Genomic DNA, 19,084 nt, shown 5'->3' on the forward strand with positions numbered 1-19,084 from the left:
TCGGTCTTTAACATGGTATTCATCGTCGGTTTTCCCCCTTTTGGCTGTTTTCCCCTTTATCCCTTACACGACGTTTTTTACATAATACGTTTTTTAATGTTTTTAGAACAAAATGATAAATAGAAAAGTTATTGGTAAAGTTAAGAAGCACATTTTAACATTACTATAGAGCAGTGTTTCTAAATCTTTTGTAGAGTGAGGAACCCTAGAGTGCACTTTTTTTTTCTAGGGAACCCCTACCCTATATTCTTAAATATAAGACATAGTGCATGTTTGGTTTTGTGTCAATATATCGATATTAATACTACTTATTGAGCTTCTAAATTAAGAGTAAATAAAAAAATGTAAGAATTAAGTACATAATATATTAATAACTCAGAAACAGTAAAACACTTAAATATTCATTACAAATATTTTTTTATGAGCTTAATGCGAAGGATGGGCCTGTTTGTTTGATACAAGTTTGTCGATATCGGGTTCAATGTTTGAAAGTTGTATCCGCATATCTGCTTCAGGATTAAGTTTACTTCTTAAGTCGGTTTTTGTAAGAGCATACTTCGAAAACCCTACTTCACAACGGTAAGTTGTAGCAAACGGCAACAATTTTTTAACAGCAAAATTGGCTAATTCTGGATATTCACTTCTAAGCTGGGCCCAAAACTGCAACAATGTAGCCGAGTTGAAAGTAGTTTTAAGGTTTCCATCGGCAGCAACATCAATAAGTTGTTCAATTTGTTTTACAGTTAGGGTTTGATGAAACTTTTCGACTGGGACTGAGAATGGATTGCGAACCCAATCAAGATCCTCTTCTCGTCTTGGAAAATATTCTCTGATTGAAACTTGTAGGTTCTGAAGATGGTTTATTATCTCCGAAGTGATTTCTGCTGACAATGCAGTCTTCGACTCACACACAAAATCATGCAGTGTAGGAAAGCACTCCGAGATTCCTCTGTTTATACACGATTCCCAAAACTGTATTTTATTTAACTTGGCCTGGATTTTGTCATATAAGGAGATTACTGTTACAGAAGTTCCCTGGAGTGATAAATTTAATTCATTAAGGCTTGAAAAGACATCGGCAAGATATGCCAAACATTGTAACCACTTGATGTCAGTTATTCTTGATGATAATTCAAATGAAGAGTCATTAAGAAACACCATCACCTCATTTCGCAGAGTAAACAGGCGAACCAATACTTTTCCTCGCGATAACCATCGCACTTCGGTGTGAAGCAAAAGCGTGGTGAATTGGCTACCCATTTCTTCACAAAGAACAGCAAAAATTCGTGAATTTAGAGGCCTGGACTTTATAAAATTTACAATTTTTACTGCTTCATCCAAAACGTTTTTAAGAACGGGAGGAATTTTTTTTACTGCCAATGCTTGTCTATGAATAATACAATGGCTACTTTCAATTTCTGGAACGACATTTTTAACACGTGCAACAAATCCAGAATATTTACCAGTCATTGCTTTTGCACCGTCAGTGCAGATATTAATGCACTGATTCCAATTAAGTTCTTTTTCAGTGATATAAGAATCGATCATCTTAAAAATTTCCTCGCCGGTTGTATGGGTCTTCAAAGGTTTGCAAAGTAACATTTCTTCTTCTGCAGAGTTGTTGTGTATGTACCTCACAATAACAAGCAATACTGCACACCCTGCCACGTCTGTTGTTTCATCAAGCTGTAGTGCATACCAACCACTACCTTTTATCCGTTGAATAACTGTATTTTCTATTTCGTTACTAATTTCATAAATTCTCCTATGAACAGTATCGTTTGAAAGTGGCAGCATTTTTACACTATTACTAAACTTTTCACCAATCATGGTTTCGACAACATCTATTAAACAAGGTTTAATAAGTGTTTCGGCAATTATATGCGCTTTTCCAGCCTTAGCTATGCGGTAACTTACTTGAAATGAGGCTTTACATGCTTTTTCATTAATGCTGCTACCCACTAAAGACGATAAATTCTTTTTACTTTTATTCATTTCCACTAACTTGCGTTGAAAAAAATCCACAGGTTTGTCCTTGTATTCACTATGATTTGTTTGTAAGTGTCTTAGAAGTTTCGCTGGAGCTAATGAACTGTTGCTGAAAGTCTTAAAACAAATTACACACTGGCTGTTTGGCGCACTAGGATCCCCAGTGGAAGCAAAACCATAGGATAAATATTCTGGGCAATATTTTCTAATTTTAATTTTCTTATTCGCAACGGGAACAAAACTTGAAGTTGACGGCTCATCGCTGCTAGCATTACTCCAAATCCCTTCAACAGTTTCATCTTGACTGATGGTTGGATCTTCCTCTACCTCTTGTTTTCTTTTAAAACAACCAGTTTTCAGCCATTTATCCATTTTAAATAATAATTACATAAGAGTAAAGGCAAGAAAAACAAACAAATCGTCTTTCAACGGGTTTAAAACAAACACTTTCAATGCGAAGACTGCGTAAGGAAGGCTACCGCATAAAAACAAAAGCACCTAGGACAGCGGCCGGCGATTACTAGAAGGCACAAAATAGCAAAATACATACACGGCATTACAATGACTGCAAAGCGAAGTAAAATTAACGAGTCGCAACAAGCGCGCGAGCTCGGGCTCGGATGCAGATCAGAAGGGGAGTACTAAGAATATTTTTTTTATTTACACCATTTCATTGTTGGGTGATACCACAATTTAAAAAAAAAATTATTGGCTTCTTGCGGAACCCCAATCGCCCCTTTGCGGAACCCTGGGGTTCCGCGGAACCCAGTTTGAGAATCACTGCTATAGAGTATACAGGGTACTTCAAAAAAGTGTTGCGGATATAACATATTTTCTAATGGGAATACCCTATTTTTTATTTTATTATTGGGTTATACATACGTACAATTCGGTAACTTTTCTTGCATTTTTTGATATTATATATCTAAAATTAATAGATGTTGTAATAATTATATTTGTTTAAAGAAATGTTGGATTTCGGTAGGGTAAAAATTATTAGTGACGCAAAATTTGTAAATTCTATCAGAAAAAATGATAATACATACAGTGTACGATTTAAAAATTTGAGATTACTTAATTTTAAACAGTCGAAATTTATAAATCAGACCTAATATCTCGCAGTCGGGCGAGCCTACCAAAAACACGTCCAGACTTTCGAGCTTTCTTTCATCGGCCGTTGAAAAATCGACAGGGGACGGATAACAACGAGGCTCCGTAGGTTGACTCACGAGGCTCTCGCGAGACTCGTCCACACAGCGAATTTGGAATGTCTCGCGCTCGTCTCCATAGGTCTGGACGCACCATCGTATCGCTGATCGCCATTCGCAAATATATTCCAGATACGTATAGTGAACAAGTTCGCAACGTTAAATAATTTTGATATTTAATTTTTATCGTGATGGCTTTTTATGAAAGTGTATACATAGAATTAATTGCATTAATTTGCAATAGCACCTCGAACCCACAGTTTTGTTATGGAGCCAGATTAAACCAATCAGAATGAGTATTATGTTACCGTAAAAGCCCGAATATTGGTTAAACGTAGAGTTGCCCACGTAGGAGCCCGAAATATAGTGGGTCAGTTTCGGTTAAGTTTAGATTAGGTCTATATTTTTATTAATTCAAAACCAATTAAAACCTAATTCTACTCTAACCTAAACTCACCCCTTCTTTTGCATATTTCCGGCTATTACCTGGGTATTCCTAGGTTTAACTAATATTCGAAGTTACGGTGTCTTACGGTGTAAATTTATGGAGGGCCCATAAATTTAAATTCGCCGTACAACAAAATTTCAACAATTTTCTCAATAAAAATTAAAAGTTATAAATCATACTATTTTTATAGAAATGATGGAATAATGGTGAACGGGGTGCCGGTAGACCAAGAAGATACTTGGAATGTAAGTGTTAATTTATACTCGAATTGAGTTGCCTCACAGTATAGGCATATTTTGAACCCTTACCGTGCATAGTTACTGTAGATAAAAATAAATTAAAATATAGTTGTCGTCCAACGATAATTTAGTTTGCTACTTATAGTATATGCTACTTATTATATATACAACGATAATTTAGATATGCCTATACTGTGAGGCAACTCCATTCGAGTATAAATTAACATTTACAATCCAAGTATCTTCTTGGTCTAACGGCACCCCGTTCACCCTTATTCCCTCATTTCTATAAAAAAAATATTTAACAGCTGCTATTCTGGCCAGATTAATTGCTTCTGGCCCTTTTCCTTTGATATCTGATACGATGCCTAATTTTGTCTGGAGACTCTCAATTTCAGCTTTATGGCTTACATTTGTTGTTTTTATGATGTTATTTATATTGTTTCCTCAAGTGAGAAAAATATAAACGGCCAATCCAAGATCTTTTTTGGTTATGCGTTTAGATATTAATGCATCCACGATCTTTATTTATATTGTTTCCTCAAGTGAGAAAAAATATAAACGGCCAATCAAGATCTTTTTGGTTATGCGTTTAGATATTAATGCATCCACGATCTTTTTTGCATCGAACCCCATGTATTTTACACCTTCTCTATCGGATCTGGATATCAGCTCATCAAGAGCAAAATGCATTATTTATATTGTTTCCTCAAGTGAGAAAAATATAAACGGCCAATCCAAGATCTTTTTTGGTTATGCGTTTAGATATTAATGCATCCACGATCTTTTTTGCATCGAACCCCATGTATTTTACACCTTCTCTATCGGATCTGGATATCAGCTCATCAAGAGCAAAATGCATTATTTATATTGTTTCCTCAAGTGAGAAAAATATAAACGGCCAATCCAAGATCTTTTTTGGTTATGCGTTTAGATATTAATGCATCCACGATCTTTTTTGCATCGAACCCCATGTATTTTACACCTTCTCTATCGGATCTGGATATCAGCTCATCAAGAGCAAACTCCTTTAAGAAATCTTCTACCTTAAGGGTTGAATTGAAGTGGAATTTCGAAAAATTGCCACGCCCTCTCTAATTTGAAGTTCAATAAAACACAAGTTTACTTAATGTAGAATGAGTTACATAGAGGCCACTAGCTTTTTAATTTTAACAGCCGGGTGGTCGGGGAAGCGTGTCTCTCTTTGTTTTAATGATCTTGATCAAATTAAGAACGCCCATACGAAAGTCCAACTTCTCATCCTCGGTAAATTTTTTTAGTGAAGGCGTTACCGACGTAAAGAAAGCCATGTGGTCATCTGTTTCTGCCGGGGGTTTTGAAGATTACGCTAGTGCTGCTATAATAGCCTTATCAGTCTCGTCCATTGCTACAGGTTGTGATGGGACAAAAATGTTACCAGCATGTTTCATGGCGTAAGAGAACCCACTGTGTACAGAGTCGCCTTCATTTTGACAATGAAGGACTCAAAGAAATATAAAGAAATTTCTTCTAGGTTTTTACTGTGTAAGACCGGATATAACAGTATTGTAGCCATAATGCTGTTTTTATTTTGGCCACTACAGCCATCTGAAAATAACGAAGCCGCTTTTATTCCTTTTGAATCATAAAACTGCAGTGCTTTGTACACACAAGTTGCAATCTCTGATGCACCTCTTTTACTGTCGGCCTCACTCCAAGAGTAACAAAAACAGTCTGTTTAAAATAATCCGAGAGAATCCGGGGGGCAGCCTACCACAATGGTAGAGAGGGATTCTCGGCTACTTGCCGTACCCTCCTGGGGTATTTTAGTTTTTGGTTCCGACATTTCATACCTTCGATTTTGGGATTTTTTGTGTCCCATCCCTAGACCGCTTGCCTTCACCATGGCTTTATGAGCTCGGTCTGCCCATTTGTAGCCGCCCGCTCCGGGTCAGACGCTACCATTGTTCTATTAGTCGCCTTTTACGGCAGGCAGAACATGCCGAGGGTGTATTCTTCCCCGCACTCCCCACGGGGTAAATATATGATAAGAGCTAAATGGAAACACTTAAAATTGAACTATTTTAAGGCAAAAAGAAATAACAGTATTAGTGGATGTGAGAGATCAGAGAGTTTCATCCATATTCTCTTATACCTAGGCGGTACCTGTCTTAAAAAAATAATGGGTTACCCCATACCTTTCTGGTCCACAAATTATTGCATGTAGCTAATCTTATGTGATTAATTTTCCGAGCTAGTTGTCGCCTCTTTATTAATATCATATTTTGAACCCTACGCCGTTGGAGAACTAAAATTGTGTTTATTATAATGGCACAATAGAAATACATAAATTCCATTTCATAGAATCTTTTTCTTGGGAACAATTCACACATCCAAAAACCAAATGAGCAAAATAATATTAATAATAAAAACCCAAAAAAGTAAGGTTAGTTAGCAGCTAGAGTGTTTAGGTAGGCAAAGCTGTTTTAAAACCGTTTTGGTTTAAGGCGTATAAATGCCTCCTAAATGCAAATTTTGTAACGGGAATTATTTGGTATTATTGTTGTTATTATTTTATTTACTATTGTTAAATACGGTGAATGCGCTGGGCAAGTGCGAGGGAACCATTATGGTTTATACCCCGCAAAAAATGTGGTATTCTATTAAAAGATAGGTAGGTTTTTACTGCCTTATGAATAGTCGCAGTTTGATGGCCGATCAAATAGCCACGAGGGTGTTAGTGAATAATATGATAAATATATTAGTGAGCTGTATCCCGGTATTAGGTGAGATTTTCTGTTTGCTAATCGCAAATTACCTGTTACCATAATTGAGGGATTTTTTGTATTAGATCGAGCCTGAAGCACTAGACTGAATAAAGCTGAGTCTGATCATTTACACATTATTTTCCATCTCTAATTAAACCCCCACAATCCATCCCATTACATCTTGGCGCCCAACGGGGACAGAGATGGGTATAGAACGATCACCAAAGACAAAAGAAGCAGGGTACCATTTATGCAATCGAACGGTGTTGTCCGATCAACGAGGAACAACATCCAGCACTGGAGCAATCCCAAAGTTAGAAGCGTTGAAAAAAACAACTCAACTAGCCCAGAAAGAACGCTGGAGATGGACACCGACAACAACAGAAGGGGATCTATCGCAAGTCTGTATGATACATCAGCGAGACAAGGTAGGAGAGAATTTTTTTCACCTATTCCAACTCCTACGTGTACGACTTTCGAAAATATTATCACCAAAAGCCCAGGAGGCTTACAACTTGCCAGTGAGGCCTGTAACTTTTTACCGAACCTATTATTACTTTTTACCGAACCTATCAAAGAGCATCTACAAGTGATTTGGTTCGGGAACAAGAAAAATCTTCATTTTCAAATGAACCGACAAAAAATAAAAATGAACAATTTTTTTCTTCAAGTAAAAATAATAATTACGAAGAGTTAATTAGTTTATTTTCAAATGTATTACAGCGGGTAGAAAATAGAATTATAAGTAATATTACTCAGATAAATCAAAATAATGTAAACTTACCTAATACCGAGACAGTGTCTTTTAATAGTAGAAACTTGGGTGTTTCGGATATATACAATAAAATTCCTATTTTTGACAATCAAATAATTCAACCAATGGAATTTTTAGAACAGCTTGAATATTTTTACAATACCTCTAATATATCTTTCGAAAGTTTTAAGTATGGAATTAGGAATAACTTTAAAAACGAACCAGCATTGTGGCAACAAGCTTATTTACATACATTTAACAATTTTGAGGACTTTAAACAAGCTTTTAAAGAGCATTTTTGGTCTGAAACAAGACAATTAGAAATAAGGATGTCGCTACAATCAGCACTGTATTGCGAGGGATCATTTGTAAATTATTTTATGAGACTAGTATCTCAATCAAAACACCTAGCACCTCCCTATTCGGACGGTTTATTAATTAAAACTATTGCTAGGGGTTTACCACCAAACATTTCGGCAGTTTTGGTAGGTGTAAATACTCTAAACGAAGCAATGGATCGTCTTAGACAGGCCGATTATTATTTCCGAAAAGATAGCGACAAAACAAAAATAAATACATTGCCAAATACGGAAAATCCACGGTGGCGGGCGAATTCGTCAAATAGTTCGCAAATTGCAAGTCATCGTTCGTACCACGTCGGCGTCGGCCGAAACGGTACCGGAACCGGCGGCGTCGCGCACGGCGACAAGCGCAGTCAACGCGTCTCGACTGTAAACATTGACCGGAGCGTCGATAGCGTCGAAGGCGTCGCGGTAAATACGAGGGGCGATCGAGAAGAATTTACGGAGCGGACGAGAAGAAATTACGGGGCGATCGAGAAGAAAGACTATCGGGAAACGAAGCGGACACTCACAATTGTTAAGCCCGGTTGGGAGTGAAAATAAAAACAGGGCAGTAGAGTGCTTAAATAACACTAGGGAAGACTTACTGGAGGAATGTGAATTTGCACACGATAAATTTAATTGCAAAACGCCGATAGTTGAAATTAATTTATACGGATTATTTTTTCCAGCTTTGATTGATACCGGTAGTATGATTTGTGCTATTAGTGATGAAGTTTGGGGTCAGCTGGGTATTTCCATAATATTATTCCAACGTTTTCTTGTACCGGTGTAAAAGTAAGCGGTGCTTTTCCATCTAAAGCAAAGAAAATAAAATATCAAATACAGCTAACGTTTATCATAGCTAAAGAGCAGTTTAATTTTGAATTTTTAGTCATACCGAATTTAGTGTATCCTGTCATTTTAGGCAGTGATTGGCTAAGGGTGGTTAAAGCCCAAATAAACATGGATAACAACTTGTTCTTATTTAAAACAAAATCGAAATTGGATAGAAGTGCCGCAGATTTTTCCAAAACATGAGTTAAAAGTCAATGAATCCGTAGAAATATGTGCTTAGGGCCAATAATGTTTCATCAGCTATTAAACCTGAAACTAAAAAGTTTTTGTTTTTGTTTGAAAGGCCGTATAGGATTAAAAAATCGGTTAGTACGGATACTTATATCTTAGTGAATGATAAAACGGGTAAGGAACGGGGTATGTTCCATGCATCGCATTTAAAATTATACAATCAACCAGTATTGAATAAGCCCGATCTAAAGGTTTAGACTTTACATCGTCCTTGTTTAGGAGGGGTGCTGGTGTAACGGGAATTATTTGGTATTATTGTTGTTATTATTTTATTTACTATTGTTAAATACGGTGAATGCGCTGGGCAAGTGCGAGGGAACCATTAAGGTTTATACCCCTCAAAAAATGTGGTATTCTATTAAAAGATAGGTAGGTTTTTACTGCCGTATGAATAGTCGCAGTTTGATGGCCGATCAAATAGCCACGAGGGTGTTAGTGAATAATATAATAAATATATTAGTGAGCTGTATCCCGGTATTAGGTGAGATTTTCTGTTTGCTAATCACAAATTACCTGTTACCTAATTAAGGGATTTTTTGTATTAGATCGAGCCTGAAGCACTAGACTGAATAAAGCTGAGTCTGATCGTCTACACATTATTTTCCATCTCTAATTAAACCCCCACAATCCATCCCATTACAATTTGCTTTAATGCGATTTGAAATAGAAACGTTTTAGAGTACGTGTAAACTAAAGTAAATGATCCTATTTTTCAAAATATCAAGGTTATCTTGCATGTCCACGGCATACACTATTGGCTTAAGATATCCCCATAGAAAAAAGTCCATTGCCGTGAGGTCTGGACCGCGCTGGCCAGTTTATAGGTCCATGACGACCTCTCCATTTTTCGGGGAAATGTTCATTAAGTCAATTTCTGACAATCAGTGCACTATGAGCTGGACGGCCATCTTGCTGGAATATCATATTTCTTCTGAATTCCAAGTTTTCTTCGTCCAGTTGAGGGAGAAAGTAATCGCTAAAATTTCCAAATAATAATTTGAGTTTGGTGTTCTTTTCAAGAAAAATGGACCACTTATTTTATTGAATGTTAAGGCACACCATACATTGACTTTTTTAAATTTCTGACTGTTTGTAATAAGCCTAAAGTGGGGATTTTGTTTTGCCCAAAAACGATAATTTTGACTAGAGATAATCCCATTTGTTGTAAACGTAGATTCGTCACTGAATATGATACGTTGATGAAAATAACGGTTTTCCATTATAAATCGTCGCCCTCTTGAAGTTTGTGAACAAAGGTTGGTTTAAATGCTTAAAACTTATTTTGTGATAGAATAGAAAAAAAAAATTAGACTTTCGGTTAATTTTAGTTTTACCTCGGTATCCAAATATAATTTATACATGTACAAATATTTAAGAATGTAGAAACAAATTTTAACTAAGTGGTTGACATGGGTAAAAAAACGTAAATCGTTATCGATATACAGTCCTAAATTTTTGCATACTGTATTTATTTTTAAAATATTACTATTTATACTAATACGAAAATTTGACAATTTTTTTTTGACAACCCTCTGATATCAACCTTTGAAATAATTATTAAAAAAAGTCACTGCTGATTTTGATACTCCAAAATACGAAAGCTTGGCGCAGAGAAGATCAAAGTCCACACTGTCAAACGCCTTGCTGAAGTCTAATAAGACCAGACAAGTAGCCAAGTTTTTATCATTTGAACAATAAATATCATCTGAGAGCTTAAGCAATGCCGTAGTCGTACTGAATCCCTTTCGATAACCCGATTGATGAGGTGGTAGTAAATTATTGCTATTTAAATACTCTTATTTTTTTCAGCACCTTAGATAACAAAGACAAAATACTAGGTCTAAATTGATTAACGTCCGTAGGATTGGTAACTTTAGCTAAAGGTATTAGGTTGGAATATTTCCAAGCCTCTGGAAATTGACCAGATTCAAGACAAAAGTTATTAATGAATGTTAAATAAGGACTTAGATGTGGGAAAATTAGTAAAGACATTTTTAAATTAATACCATGAGGACCCGTTGAGTTACTTTTAAGTGTATTGAGTATATTATTGATCTCGATCTCTGATCTGATTTGAATTTAAATTCTTTCGAACCTTCAAAATACTGTGACGATTTATATTTGTGCAAGAGATCATTATAACCATTGTGTTTTGCTATGGACGGTATTCAATTGACAAAATAAGAATTGAGATCCTCAGTGTTAAAATTTTCAATACAACTTGCATCCTTCACTTTGCCTATATTTAAATATTTAATAGACTTCCAAAAGTCTTTCGGATTAGATTTAAATTTCAAATAAGCTTTCTTTTCATTTTGTATTGCGATATTGACAAAATTTCGAAGTTGTTTATAATATTCCCATGATAACTCACATTTTGAATTTTTATATTTAAGAAACTCATTATTACGTAGTTTTATCATTATTTTGAGATTGTCTGTTAGCCAAGGTGCTGGAGGGTTTGATATTTTTTCCGTTTTGTATGGAGCATGAATTTCAAATAAATTGTTCACATCTGCATTAAAAAAGTTTACCATTTCATCAACGTCTTCACATTTAAATATATAAGACCAATCAATACGATGCAAATCTCTTTCATATTCCTGCAAATTAAAATTAGAAAAATAACGATACGTATGTAGAAATGGTACAATTTTTTGTTTTTTAATTTTCTTAAAATTGCAACAGACAAGTGCATGATCTGCTACGTCATCCATCGGCAATACATCCACATTATTCACAATATGTCTGTCTGATACTATTAATAAATCAATCAAAGTTTGCAAATTATTTGATATTCTAGTTGGTTCTGTAACAATTTGATATAAACTATATTTAAAGAACAGATTATTCATTTAAGCAGATGCACCCGTAGTGAGTGACATGCCTATATTAAAATCACCACCAACAAGGATTATGTCAGAAGTCGGTAAAACATGAATAAGAGCATTTTCACAATCATTGATACTTGACATTAAATGAATATTAGGTGGTCTATAGATTGATCCAAAAGCTATTCTCTTACCATTAATCTTTGCCGTTATCCAGAGTTGTTCCAGATATATGTAGTTTTGAGCAGGAAAATCTGTTTTTTTTAATTTAATGGAATTTTTAATATAAAAAACCACACCTCCTCCTCTAAAATTTCTGTCCAACCTTGCCATAATTTAACCATCTATCTTGACCTGTAGATCAGTAATATTTTCATTCAACCATGTTTCAGAAAGCCCCACAATATCTAGAGATTTGTGAGATAAAAAATCAGAAAATAAGAGGTCCAGCGAGGATCCCCGAGACATTGCGCAAAAACACACCAATATAATTTTGCAGTACGTAAATTATATTCTGAAGAATAATTTTGTAAAAATAAAAACAATCAGGCGCTCGACGAGATAAATTTAATAACAGTTTTGGGAAAATTTGGACAAAAATTTTTCTTAAATCCAATTTAAAAGCGACCTGAAAGTCGAGAAAATAAAAAAACACAGTGAAATCCACAAAATCAAATTGCATATATTAGTTTTAAACAGAAAAAGATAAACCCGCCTGTGATTATTTTTGTTTTCATTGTATTTTTGGTATTTTATTGAAGCATACTCATCTCCGCTTTGTTTTTTGATTCTTGACTGTTACGTCACAGATTATCATTCTATTGTCCATGTTGGTCATGAAAAAAATCATGAAAACCAATATAACGTCGAAAATGATGACGTAACTGCCAAGGGTCGAAACAAACTGTATTTTCGACTTTATGTTGCGGATGAAAACAAACTATTTTACATTATAAAAAATAAATCTTTATTTTTAACTTATGATAAAAGAGATTAATCAATAATTTTGTAATTAGAGTAATAATTCTTATGTTAATGATGACAAAAAAGCGAAAACAGTGTCTAGAAAGTCTGTATCATAATCTCTGGTGAAAAATGGTATCAATAATTTAATTATTGAATTAAAAATCTTGTTTACCGATAATGGAAGTCCATTCCATTGGCCTGAAAATAAATATATTACAGTTACCTATGTTATTCTATGAATCACAATAACATATTGCCCGAATAGTAAAATTAATGAAAAAATATTCTCTGCATAACTTAAAAACTTAAAGACATCAATAATAAAAGCTAGTTTTTAATTTTTTAAATTGTGACAGGCATAATATAAATATCTAAAAATAAACAGATATTTATGTTGTACAGGGTGTCTCATTTTCCTGTGCCTTATGGGGTTTCTCTTTTATGAGTAGAGATACAAAGATGCAGATTTCACATCGCTGTATTACTTTTTTAAGGAACTAAAGATGCTACACACAGATTTGTCCTAGCTCTTTTAGTTCCTGAAATTCAGGGCGTATATAAATATACTTCTTATCTCGGTTAATCAAATAATATAATATAGTGTATAGTCTCATTTAAAGTATAACGTAAATTTGGGTTATATTTCAAGAATCACAGTCCGCAGCGAAAAGCTAGTTACGCCACTGAATTCTACGTCAAAAATTCTATGGGACTCGGTTTTCATATTTTCGATAAGTTATAAGGTAACTCAGATTCGAAAAGAGTCGAAAAATGCAACATTTTCAAATTCGCCCAGGAACAGGAACTAAAAAGGTTAGGACAAATCTGAGTAGTACCTATAGCGTCATAAAAAGTATCATAGTTGTGAAATACTCCGTGGTTGAGTGGAAATCAAACTATATATATATTTTAATAATACTATATTTTAATAATGTTTAAAATAGCCAGTATAACTCTACAATGAAAACTGCGTCTTAATATCTAAATAATATTTTATATATCGCAGAACTATCGCCGAAATCAACATTTTTTAAATTCTATGTACCTACAAACATGATGTATATATTACATTCTCCCCTACTAATTAATGTTACATCTGAACAATTTTTAAGAACAATCTTTAACAATTTAAAATTTTATAAATAAAAAAATTCTTTAACACTTTCAAAAATGTAAACATTAATTAACAATTTAATTTGCATCTTACACAAAAAATAAATTATAAACATTAGTCAAATAATTATTATGTTGTTATGTATTATGTTGTTATGTTATAAATTATGTGATATTAATAAACAATAATTTCTTACACTATAAATTAACATACTAAGAAATTAAGGATTGTAAACCAATCTATCTGGAGGTTTTGTACATCTTTTAGGCCTCCCTGTAGATGTAGAAGGTACATCAAAAGGTATATTAACATTGGGTAAATCACTATTTTCAGAATTATTACTAATCTCTCTCTTCTGATTTTTTTCTATTTGAATTGCATCATTATTATCGCTATTTTGGGTAGAAATTTCAGAATCAACTTTGAATTTTTGTTTTTCTTATTTGATTTGTATGTCGTTTCCATTTTTTATCGATCTCAGGAATGTAAACTATGTATGTACATTTATCGATTATTTTTAGAATAGTACTTGGTATCCAAGAAACCTTATTACTTCCTATAATCTTTTACTAAAACTTTGGCGCCAAGCTGAAATTTATTTTTTAAAATACCTTCAAAATTCTTTATTTGAATTTTTTGCTTGTTAAGAACTCGATTTTGAACGTTTTCATAATTCCAACTGTTGTTCAGATCAGGTTTTAATACCGAAAATCTTGTTCTTAAATCGCGACCAAACATGAGCATTGCAGGAGAAACACCCGTTGTAGAATGCGGAGCATTTCTATAATCAAATAAAAAATTCTGTAATGCTATGTTTATGTCTAATTTTTTAGATTTATTCAGAGAATTTTTTAAACAATTTTTTATAGTTTTAACTGCATTTTCCGCAGCTCCGTTAGACTGAGGAAAAAATGGTGCTATTGTAATATGTTTAATATTATATTTTTCTAAAATTATTTTAAATTCAGTACTTGTAAAATTTCTGGCATTATCGGACACAATACATTTTGGTAACCCAAATATTGCAAATGTACTATGTAATGCTGATATAGTGAAATGTGATGTAATATTATTTGTTGGAAAGACTTCGATCCACTTTGAGTGTGCATCTAAAATAATTAAATAATATTTATTTTGAAAATTACCCATATAATCAATGTGTAATCTTGAAAATACTTCAGTAGGCCATTTCTCCAAGGATTTAAAGTTGTTCACATTTTAAAACGAAATCTTCGATACTTTTATTTATTCCTGGCCAAAAGAAATAAGACCTAGCTATATTTTTCATTTTAATAACTCCTAAATGGGACAAATGTAACTGTTCTAGCCATTCTATTATGTAAATTTTTCGGTTTAACTATACGATTATTCCAAAGTAGAATATAATTTTCAATGGTTAATTGATGTCTTATTTTATAGAATGATTTATATTTAACGTCATTTTTCGAATATTTTGACCAAGATGTTTTCACAAATTTGATAATAGCTTGATGTATATGATCTTTTTGAGAACACTGTTTAATTAAATCAAAATTAGTTGAAATAAAACTATTTTCTGCAAAATAATTTATATAATCGATATCTTCAGATTCCCAAAATTCATTTTTATTATTTTTGACAGGTAATCTAGACAAAAAATCTGCCGAATTATATTCGGATTTAACGTACTGTATTTTATATCTATAATTAGATAAAATAACGGCCCAACGTCTTAAACGATTTGCAGAAAATTGAGGAATACCTTTTTGAGGATTAAAAAATGCCAACTAACGGTTTATTATCACATACTAAAATAAATTCGCGTCCATATAAATACTGGTTAAACTTACATAACCCAAATATTATTGCGAGACCCTCCCTTTCTACTTGAGCATGGTTTTGTTCTGCAACAGTTAATGTCCGGGATGCATACGCAATTGGACGTTCTTTTCCATCGGGTAGTACATGAGAAAGAACACATCCAACTCCGCAAGGACTTGCATCTGTAGTTAATTTTAATTCGTATTCAGGATTGTAATGAATCAAAACTTTAGCGGACGTTAAAATGTCTTTAACCTTCTCAAAAGCTTCTTGACAAGCTTCATTCCAAAACCATCTTACATTTTTTTGTAAAAGTTTATATAAGGGATTAAGTAACATTGCTAAATTAGGAACAAATTTTCTATAGTAATTAATCATACCTAAAACCGATTGCAACTCTTTTACATTATTCGGCGCAGGTGCCTTTTTAATCGCATTAATTTTTTCCGGTGTTGTATGAAGACCTTCTTTGTCAATTATATAACCTAAATAACATACCCTATCCTGAAAAAAATTGCATTTTTCTGGCTTAATCTTTAAACGGAAAAGCGGCGAAGTTTTAAAGGCACAGACCCTCAGAGATATAGAGACACTCACAGGCTTATCAGAAATAAAATCAAAGAAGCCAAAGAACTGTGGATGATGGAGAGGTGCCGCGAAGTCGAGGAGCTCCACCAAAAACATGACTTGTTTAACCTACATAAAAAAGTCAAAGAAGTCACTGGGAAACACAAACCTCGAACATGTACCAGAATCGTGGACGGTGAGAATAAACCAATCCTAACCGAACAAAAACTAGAGGAGGTATGGACCAATTACATAAGGGAACTGTTCGATGACGGTGGCCTCTTTTCACTCCCAAATAGAAACTGAAAATGGTCCAGATATAATGATCTCAGAAATCGAGAGAGCTTTAAAGAACACCAAAAACGGGAAAGCAGCTGGACCGGACAACATCTATCCAGAATTGATAAAACTAATAAACGGAGACAATATAAAGTTATTGGTAAACCTCTTCAATTCTGTATACAATACCGGAAACATACCGCAGGACTGGCTAAGGTTGACATTTATACCTATTCCTAAAAAAACTGGTGCAAAAAGATGTGATGAGTTTCGTTTAATAAGTCTGATGAGTCAAGTCCTAAAGCTGTTTTTAAAGGTTCTGCATAATCGAATCCGAAGAAAATGTGAGCTAGACATAAGTGAACAGCAAATGGGATTTCGCGAGGGACTGGGGACGAGAGAAGCCCTGTTTGCGCTATCGGTGCTTTTGCAGAAGTGCAGAGATCAACGAAAGGAGGTACACCTATGCTTCATAGACTACACGAAGGCATTCGACTGCGTCAACCACAGGGAATTGCTGAGCATCCTTGAAAGAAGAGGCCTGGATACCCAAGACCTGAAAATTATCCAAAAGCTATACGAACAACAAGTAGCGACAGTAAAACTACAGGACACTGAAACAACAGCAATACCTATCAAGCGTGGAGTTAGGCAAGGATGCGTATTGAGCCCTATGCTCTTCAATATGTACTCCGAACTAATATTTCGAAATGCGCTTGAGGGATCAGAAGACGGCATAAAAGTGAATGGCAGGCTGATTAACAACATGAGATATGCTGATGATACCGTCGTTATTGCAGACACCACTGAGGGCCTGCAAAGACTTCTTGATAGACTGTCCTCGGTGGGCGACTCAATGGGTCTCAGGATAAATACAAACAAAACAAAAGTCATGGTGATAAATAGAGATGCAAGACAGGCAACGGAGGTAGTCGTAGGTGGGACACCAATAGCAAGAGTCTCAAAGTTTAGATATTTGGGCAGTTGGATTAGTGAAGACCTAAACCCAGACATTGAGATCAGAGCTCGAATTGAGATGGCTAGATCAAACTTCCTAAAATTGCGGAACCTACTGTGCGATAAACGTCTCAACATCCATATAAAAGACAACTTCGTCAAGTGCTACGTACTTTCCACACTTCTCTACGGGGTTGAGTCGTGGACACTCAAAGTAAGCGCAATGAATAAGTTGGAAGCATTTGAGATGTGGGTATATCGCAGAATGCTGAGAATACCATGGACTGACCGTGTCTCGAATGAACGAGTTCTAAACCAAATGAACAAGGACCGAGAACTCCTCGACATAATAAAAAAGAGGAAAGCAGCCTATTTGGGCCATATCATGAGACATAGCAAGTATGAATTCCTTCAGCTCATCATCGAGGGTAAAATTGAGGGAAAGCGCGGACCCGGACGACGGCAATGCTCCTGGCTGAAGAACATCAGAGATTGGACAGGCCTGGACTCACATACTTTGCTGAGAAGAGCGAAACATAGAGAGGAATTTGCCATGGTTGTTGCCGATCTTCACTGAATGGAGAAGGCACTTTAAGAAGAAGAAGAATCTTTAAACCTACATCTTGTAGTCGAGATAATAATTTATCCAATCTATTCAAATGTTCAGCTGGATTTCTACCGCATACCAAAATGTCATCTAAAAAACAAACACATCCTTCCATATCCTGTGTCAAGGATTCCATAATTTTTTGAAATTTAGATGGCGCACAAGCAATACCATAAGGTAGTCTTTTATACTGAAATAAACCTTTATGAGTTGATATAGTTACTAATTCTTTTGAATTTTCATCTAAACAAATTTGAGCGTAAGCTTGCGAAAGATCAATTTTTGAAAAAATTATACCGCCTTGTAATTTCGAAATCTTCTATTCTAGGCAATGGAAACAGGTCGATTTCTAAAACTGGATTTAAAGTAATTTTAAAATCGCCGTAAATCCTTACTTCACCTGATTTCTTAAGAACAGGAACTATAGGTGTAGCCCAAGAAGAAAAATCAACAGGTTTAATATTTCCAAAATTTTCTAAGTTACGTAATTCTAACTCCATTCCCTAAGACCATACGGAATCGGTCGAGCTCTAACAAATTTTGGTACAACTGATTCATTTTTTAATTTAAGTTTCACTGTCCCTTTGTTAAAAGTACCTATAACCGGCGAAAAAAGTTTATTATACTTCTTAATGCAATTTTCAATTTGTAAATCACTGCAGAAATTAATTTGTGAAATGTTTAAGTGATATGACGACATAAAATCTCTACGTAAAATAGGTGGACCCCCATTTTTAATAACATATATATCTATTAGTTCAGAAATATTATTGAAAAATATTTTTAATTTACAGAATTCCAGAGCTAGCATTTTTTCTCCTGTTTTTATAACAGTAACATTTATTTGGGTGAACTAATTTATGTGTCCGGTGGCGTAGAGGTTCAGGCTCTCGTCTACCAACCTCAAGGTGCGGGTTCGATTCCCACACCAGGCATTTCATCAGCCGACTATTTTTATTAAAATAAAAATAGTTTGGGTACCTAGGTCGACTCAGCCTTAAATGAGTACTTGGGATTCACAATCCTGAGGTAATAATAGGCGGTTGAAGCGTAGTGCTAGCCACATTACCTTCCTTGTATACCGAACGGCTCTAGTATAGCAAGCTGTACCTTGCTACTCCCAAGGCGTTAAACGCTATATACGGGAG

General features: G+C 34.6%; 1 protein-coding gene and 1 pseudogene across 1 annotated transcript; both read right to left on the reverse strand.

Annotated features, from left to right (window-relative positions):
* Window positions 1-426: 426 nt before the first annotated feature.
* Window positions 427-2,361, reverse strand: LOC115883753 (zinc finger BED domain-containing protein 5-like). The gene has a single exon (XM_030902161.1). The coding sequence runs from the start codon at window positions 2,359-2,361 to the stop codon at window positions 427-429; it is 1,935 nt and encodes a 644-aa protein (XP_030758021.1).
* An 11,563-nt stretch (window positions 2,362-13,924) lies between these two features.
* LOC115883784 lies at window positions 13,925-14,890 on the reverse strand (annotated as a pseudogene).
* Between the last annotated feature and the right edge of the window lie 4,194 nt (window positions 14,891-19,084).

The sequence above is a fragment of the Sitophilus oryzae genome, unplaced genomic scaffold (assembly GCF_002938485.1).
Source record: "Sitophilus oryzae breed Bouriz unplaced genomic scaffold, Soryzae_2.0 scaffold_1977_pilon_pilon, whole genome shotgun sequence".
NCBI classification, from domain to species: Eukaryota; Metazoa; Arthropoda; class Insecta; order Coleoptera; family Curculionidae; genus Sitophilus; species Sitophilus oryzae.

Excerpts from the sequence above, each read along its gene's own strand:
- LOC115883753 (XM_030902161.1), bottom strand. The coding sequence starts at position 2,361 with ATGGATAAATGGCTGAAAACTGGTTGTTTTAAAAGAAAACAAGAGGTA.